This window comes from Otolemur garnettii, unplaced genomic scaffold (genome assembly GCF_000181295.1).
Source record: "Otolemur garnettii isolate 467f Iridium unplaced genomic scaffold, OtoGar3 scaffold00003, whole genome shotgun sequence".
Taxonomy (NCBI): Eukaryota; Metazoa; Chordata; class Mammalia; order Primates; family Galagidae; genus Otolemur; species Otolemur garnettii.
In genome coordinates, this window is record NW_003852398.1 from 6,223,945 (window position 1) to 6,231,730 (window position 7,786).

At 41.3% G+C, this 7,786-nt stretch overlaps 1 protein-coding gene across 1 annotated transcript in view; it reads right to left on the reverse strand.

Annotated features, from left to right (window-relative positions):
* RANBP17 (RAN binding protein 17) overlaps window positions 1-5,717 on the reverse strand; it is a 417,598-nt gene extending 411,881 nt beyond the window's left edge. The window contains exon 1 of the mRNA XM_012806634.1: window positions 5,700-5,717. Within this exon, the coding sequence (XP_012662088.1) occupies window positions 5,700-5,717 (18 nt within the window). The remainder of the gene's footprint in view (window positions 1-5,699) is intronic.
* Between the last annotated feature and the right edge of the window lie 2,069 nt (window positions 5,718-7,786).

Here is a 7,786-nt window from a genome sequence, read left to right on the forward strand (position 1 = left end):
ATTGCAATGGTAACAATTAAAAATATGCCCGGTAAACTCATAATGTGATGTCTGCTAAGCAAACAATCTTCTGATTAGCATTTGATTTTCTAGAGAATCTATATATAAAAAGACTTTTTCATAGTAAACTGATATATTTTCATCTTAATTTTATACACTGATGTCTGAGAATATGGTTCAAATGAAAATGCCTCAGTGGAAATAATTCTTTTCTCAAGGTTTGAGTTATTAAAGTTTCTATGATGCTTAATATCAACATTAGAAGCCCATCTACACAACTAAAAGATCTAACAAGGAGATCTGGACATCACAGACCTCCAAATATAACTATCAAATATAAACAGCACCCCACTTCCATGTCCTAGGAGACAATGATGTAACAGTCCATATAAGGATCTTCCAAATTCTAGACTGACTTCTGTCCTTCATACTTGACATACAATTTGCCCTAAAATGTTTCTTTCTATACAGCAATTCTCATACAGGTTATCTATTAACATGTGAATGCTCAGTAAATGAAGGCAGACAAAAAGACTATATATACATAATACTTAATTAACAGAAAGCAGATCAGTGGTTCCTGGCTGGGAAGGCAGGATAGCAGAACAATGGGAAGGAAAGAGGCAGCAAGGTGGTTTATAAAGAGGCACAAAAGTACAAGGAAACTTCTAGGGGTGATGGATATGTTCACTTTCTTGATTCTGGTGACAGTTTTACCAATGAATATAAATCTGCCTAAACTCATCCAATTGCACAGTTTAAATAGATATATGCATTTTATAATTTATCAGTTATATATTATGATAAAGCTGAAAAAAAGAGAATAAAGGTTTATGTTCCAGGAAAAAAAAGTTTGCTAATAACAAAAAGCAAATCATTGACCCACAAAAATCCTGCTTTAATAAAATTTAAAGTTCTTTTCAATTAGTTTTTTATATTTATCCTGCCTTCTAGAATGAAGTTTCTTGATTGCCATTAACAGAAACTTCCTTTATTCTGAAGTTATTCTTTCCCCAAAACTTTTTCTTTCTTCTTTCTTCTATGACCTTTCCTGAGTATCCTTGAAGGCTTATTCCTGGGCCTCTTGGAACTCTTAACTCTTACAAGGAACTGGATAATACTTGTTTTAGTGCTTTCCAATTTACATTAAGTATTTCCATCTTCTTTTCAAATCAATCCTGAAAAATGGGCTCCTGCAATGGATACATTTTCAGTATACTCATTTTATAGATGAAAAAACTGAAGCTGAGACATCAAATATAACTAAGCTGTCCAAGATCAAATAGAGTAAATGATCAATTCTGAGTCAGATATAAGTCTATGTATCCTAAAATGCATGTTGTCGCCTCACAACCTTCTATCCTGTTACCCTTTATTTCAATCATCAATTTATATTTATCCTGCCTTCTAGATAGGATGCAGTTCTAGAAGATGTCCTATTCCATACTTTAAAATGTTTAGTGTGTTTGTCTATAAATTTCTTCCTCTTGGAATTGCAGAAAGATGCTAAAAATAACCAAAAAAAAAAAGTCAGAAACTGAATTGAGTATGCTTCCCCCAGAGTTCTACTTCAAGTGTCCCTTTGTTGTCAGTGGTTTAAAAGATCTAGACCAGAATCTAGTGTTATAAGATTAACATTGTCTTTTGCTTTTCCCTCTCCTCAGTATCTCCTACATAATAAAGAATTTGGCCTTGCCCCAAAAGAAGTCTGGCCTTTGTCCTTAGCTTCTGGGAATTATCTGTCAGATCTGATAGAAATGTTTTTGTTTAGAGTAAGGGTTGGCCACAGCCAATGGTTGTAGACTGGGGTCTGGCTGCACCATAAAAACCAACTGGGTGTTTCAAGGTGAGAATTTAGATTACAAGGTATCAGCTGACATAGAAATTGCGTTCAAACACATGGGCAATCAATCAATCAATCATAACTAAGTAATGAAGCCCCAATAAAAACCTGGATATGCTTCCCTAATTTGGAATCAGTACATATGGCCACAAATTAACACAGCAAGAGTAAGAAATACATCCTGAGGACAACAGCAGCTTCATTTCGGAATCCTCACAGATTCTTCCCTGTCTATCTCCTTCTTTTGACCAATTTTCATCTCCATCCTTTTTCCTGTAATAAACTGCTGAGTATGATAGCTTTCAGTGAATTCTGTGAGTCCGTCTAAGGAACTATAGAATCTGAGGGTGCATTTAGGAAACCCCTAACCTTATAGTTGTTATCTGAAGTAAGGGCAGTCTTATGGACTCTACCCTCAAATCTCACAGGTACATACTTTTCCTATTAAAATAAAGATTCATACTCAACACCTCCACATGATGTTCACAGAACAATCAAACAATATTTTCTAATTCTGCCCACCAGTGCAATGGATTTCTTCAGGGGTGGCTTTGGGAATGAGAGTGTTGGCTAGTGGGGGGTCTTAGAAAGATCATGGTTCATTTAAATACCATTGATACAATGGAGCAGACACAAGCTTTGGAATCTGCTGCTCACTAAGTGACTTCAGGCCAATTATTTAACCTTTCTAAGCCTCACTGTTGAAACAATACAGACAGAAACATGCATTTTCCAACATAATTGTGGGTATTAAGATAGACAAGATGGGGGGAAGCCTAATCTAGTGCCTTCCAAATGGCAGGTCCACAATAAATTATAAATAACTAACCTCTTCAGTTACTAATAGTTGTAAGAGACCATAATGATCTTCTATAGTTTCTCCCTTTCAAGTTCATACTGCCAGAATGATCTTTCCCAAATCCCTTTTCATGTTATCACTGTGTTTAAAGGAGGTATTAAATAGTTCTCAATCACAACTAAATCAACTCAGGTAGCCTGACTGGGGATTAAGAAACCTGGCTACAGTCCCTGCTTCTGAAACAAAAATAAAAAAAGGAGCAAATGGGTCCCCTAATTTTTTCCTAACATTATCTCTCCATTCTCATCAAGATCTCTCTGTCCTATCTAAAGTGTCTTTAGACATGTAACATGTACATGTAACATGATACATGCAACATGTATCTTACTTGTTCCCAATTCTCTCTCTTTCCTCACTGTGCTTCTCTATCTACACTGCCCCCTCAGGTAATCCAGATACATTATTTCTTTTGGGACAATGTACCTTAATTCACAGCTTTCTAACCAGAATGAACGTGCATTGAATGGATCATAGCTATGCCTCTATATGGAGCCCCCGGCCCTCCAGGTAGCCAGGGCAAGACTTGAGATAGTATGGAAACTTGACCCCAATGGCCTCTGACTATAAGCAGTTTATGTAATGAGTCATGCAATTACCATTTTTTCTATATGCCATGATGTGAAAAAGATGTACAGCAGTGCATTAACCTCACCGTACACAAATCTGCTTCTTTACTCTCTATCTTGATGGCACAATTCTTGACTAGCTGCTCTACTGTGTAGGTGACAGAATAGGTAGTGGAAAGAATATGACACTTAAGAATTATCAGGCCTATTCTAACCCCATACCTTGGGCAAGTCACAATTGTTCCAAGACTCAGTGTTTTCAGAAATAAAACCTACGTATCCCCACCTTTCAGATTAATGGAAGGCTTCAACTCTACAATGAGCATATGAAAACTCAAAATACTAAGTACTGATTATCAATACTAACAAATGCTCCTTGAGTTAACTAACAATATGATCTCATATGCTAAAAAAGAACTCTTCTGGTCACTAAAACTGATCTTTTAAAAGCTATCTACAGCTATTATGAAATACATTCCTGGGAAACTAGCATAGGTAGTTTTGACAACAACAGCTAATTTTTCCAATACTGTACCTAAACATGAAGTCTTGTAGGACTTGGTGACTTACCGTACATCATCTTTTCAAGTTTAAAAAGTTCCAGAGTTCCCTCATACTTTTAAGTCACTTTCAAGATTAATACCTGCACTATGAACATCTGACTACCTATTTATAATCCATAAATCCTCCCTCTAAGATTCTTCCTATGAAAATTTCCCAGAAGATAGCCGGGCATTGTGGCGGGTGCCTGTAGTCCCAGCTACTTGGGAGGCTAAGGCAAGAGAATCGCTTAAGCCCAAGAGTTTAAGCTTACTCTGAGTTGTGACACCACAGTACTCTATCAAGGGTGACAATGTGAGATTGTCTCAAAAAAAAAAAAAAAAGAGAGAGAGAGAGAAGAAAATTTCCAAGAACATAATACATTATTTTGATCTATGGACCCTTAGCAATGGCAAGGAGTCAAAAGGTAGTATGTGGGGCTATCTCCTGGTCATAACATCCTGGAGATGTCAATGATCTAACAGAGAGTGGTTGGTTAGAAAGAAGTGACCCTTTGGAAGAATAACTCAATGTGACCACAGGGAGTCCAAAGAAGCCTACAAGAAGAATGTGATACTCAGATACACTGTCACCATATTGCCTACCAAAGTCATCTCTCCTCATCCAAAGACTCTCACACCACTTCTGTTGGATATGAACCCAATGCTCCAACCAGTCCCAAATTTCTGCAGTACGTCAAGTTCCACAATTCTTCTTCGCCTTGGGTCACACTGTCCTCATTCTGCCTCTATACCCTTGTCTTCCTCTTCACCTAGCCAACATCTACAATTCTTTCAAGATTCACTAGACTGCAAGTTCCTTAAGAACCAGAAGCCATGGAATTTTGCTCAGAGCTATACCTTCAGTGCCTAGTACAGAAGATCTCCAATAATAAGTGGAGCAATGGAAGCGCAAAGAAACTTAAAGCATCTCTTGTCTGAAAGCATAACAGCTCCACTTCCCTCCTTCCCAACACACACACAGGGTTGGCTGCCCTCTTTTCTATGTTCCCATGATATTCCGTGACTAATTCTATAATACATTTGTCACTTGTACTGTGATTATCTGTGAGGGCAGAGATAGTAAGATGATGTCACCCTTCATCCCCTAGAACTTTGCACAGTACTTGAGACACAGCAGGCAGACTCAGTAAATGTTAATAACTGAATGAATGTGTCAGGGGACCCCGAGGAAACATGTCCCATCCTTATTGCCTCTGCGACCCCGGCGCGCGCGCCCGGCCCGGGTTTCCTCTTCCAGTGAAGCTGCCAAGAATCCCTCCTTCGCTACTCCCTACGATACGTGTATAGTGCCTGCCTCCCCCGGCCAATTCAAGTCCAACTGCTGCCGCCGCTCCTTTAGTGAACCCCAAGCCTTCGCTCCAACTCCGACTCTACACTCTGGAGGGAGGCTGAGGCACAGCCGTGGCCGGAGACGCAGCGGGAAGGCGCGAAAAGTCCGCTTCTGGGCTCGGCTGCCGCCCAAGGCGCGCCAAAGTCGGCCCGGCTCGGACTCCCACCTGCCTGGGCGCCAATAGAGCCGCGCGGTCTGTGCCCGTGCCGCGCCGAGGAGCGCAGCCCCGGCCCGGCTGGTCCTCGGCATCCGCACGTTCCCCGGCGGCGAGCGCCGAGCTTGACCCCCACCCCCTCCACACGCTGCGCCCCGGCTCGGACGCCCCTTCCTCGGGCGCGGGCGCGGGCCGGGGTGTGCAGCCCAGACCCGTGCCCGGGGTCTCCGGCTGGGGGGAAGCAGGAGACAGGGCTCCGGGAGGGGGCTGGTCCACGGCCCTGTGGCCTCCGCCGCCGTCCTCAGCCCTCAGTCTCCAGACCCCAACGTCCCACCAGGTTCCCGGGGCGGCGGGAGAGCGGCCCGCGGCGCAGAGCGCACTGACCTGGAAGTGCAGCGCCATCTTCCCGGGAGGAGGCGCCGGCCGGCCGGCCCCGAGGGCCCGAGGGGAGGGAGCGGAGACGGGCGCCGCGGAGGCCCTAGCAGCCCGCGGGGTCCCTGCGCCGCTCGCTACCTCGCTCGCGCTCGCTCCCAGTCGCCACAGCCGCGCGCCGCGTCCGCGTTCGAAACGCTGGCCGAGGCGGGGCGGGCAGGGACCAGGCGGGGCGGGCCCGAGAGGGGCGTGTCTGCCGGGGGCGGAAGAATCTCAACCGCCCCTTGCGTTCAAGTTTCAACCGCTTTGGTATTGGTGGGTCGTGACCTGCTGACCTCTGCCCTTTGACACAACGCACTGTCAGCCAGTGTCTCCTGTGACCCCTGAACTGACAACACAACTTTCCTGCGTGACTCCCGACCCCATGTCTCCACAGATTTTCTGGTCCTCCTAATACTCAGTTCTGACACACACAGCCATAACCTTTGACCCCACAATCCATCTGCTGCCCTTGACTCCTGATTCCCAGGGCCCAACTTTCATCGTTTCTTTAAAATGTTTTAACTTTATTTCAGTAGAATTAAACTATGCCCACATGCTATTAAATTGCAAAATTCTAGCTTCACCTCTTATTTTTTGTCTACATTTCATTTAAGATAAACTTATATTTTACACCAAATGATTTCATTGGAATGAGAATTTATTGGAGTAAAAGTGAGTCAAAATCTCTCCTATCTGGTATCCTTCATTACTTCTTCAAGCTCAATACTTCCATTTGGGGGGCCTTGAACCTTAGTATTTAAGGGAGAAACTCTCTTAAATATTTCTTATGATTCAGATCTCCTAACAACAAATACTCTCAGCTTTTGTTATTGTGAAATTGTCTTTATTTCACTTTTATTTTTTAAAAGGATAGTTTTGCTGGGTATAGAATTCCACATTGGCTTTTCTTTTTAATCTTTCCGTATTTTAAAGATATCTTTATATTGTTCTCTGACCGCCATTGTTTCTGTTGATAAGTCAGCTATCAGTCTGACTGTTGCTCTTTTGAAGACAGTATGTCTTCTTCAACCCCTAGCTACTTGAAAATGTTTGTCCTTCTCTTTGGTCTTCAGCAATTTGAGTTGGATGTCACTAAGTCTCTGTGAATTGTATATGTATGTATTCATCCTGCTTATAATTCATAAAGCTTCCTAAATGTGAATCTGATATTTTTCATCAGTTTTTGAAAAATCTTGGCAAATGTTCATTTAAATGTTACATTATCTCTTTATCACTCTTTTCATTCTGAAACTCTAATTACATGTATTCCTTATTTCTCCTCCCTTCTTTTCATTCTGCAACTCCAGTTGCTATGTTCCTTATTTATCTTCCCTTCTTTTCATTCTGCAACTCCAGTTGCTGTGTTCCTTATTTCTCTTCCCTTCTTTTCATTATTTTTTGTCTTTTCTTCTGTTTGTGCTTTAATCTGGGTATTTTCTACTGACTTGTCACCCATTAGTAGAAATTCTGTTTCACTATGAAGTGCTACACAACTCCCCTACTGAATTCTTAATTTTAGTCATACTCTTTTTAGTTCCAGAATTTTCATTTAGTAAATTAAAATTTCCATTTTTCTTCTTTTCAGTTTAAATTCATTCAAGGATTTTCTGAAATTCTTTATCTTTCTTCTATATTCTTAAACTTTTTAATTATATTATTTAAAACCCTTATCTGATAATTCCAATATCTGAATCATCTGAATCCTCCTCTTTTTTGGTACTTGGTCTTATATTTTTGTTTATTTGCTTGTTTGTTTAGCATATCTCATAGTTTCTTGTTGAATTCAGACAGCACAGAAGAATATTTATATCAGCTTTGGATGATACCAACTTTCTCCAAAGAGGATTAAGTTTTCTTATTGCAGTAGGCAGTGATAGTATCAGTGGCTCATTGAGGCTTCATTTTAAGCTCTTTAATGCTGGTTAATTTCAGTTTTGACCTTACTCCTAGGTCATGGTCCTTACTAGGTCTTACAACTAAAGCCAGAATGTTTACTAAGATCTTTCCATCTTGTGTGGCTTGAACTCTAATTTCTGTCTCCTCAGCACTGTGCAGCC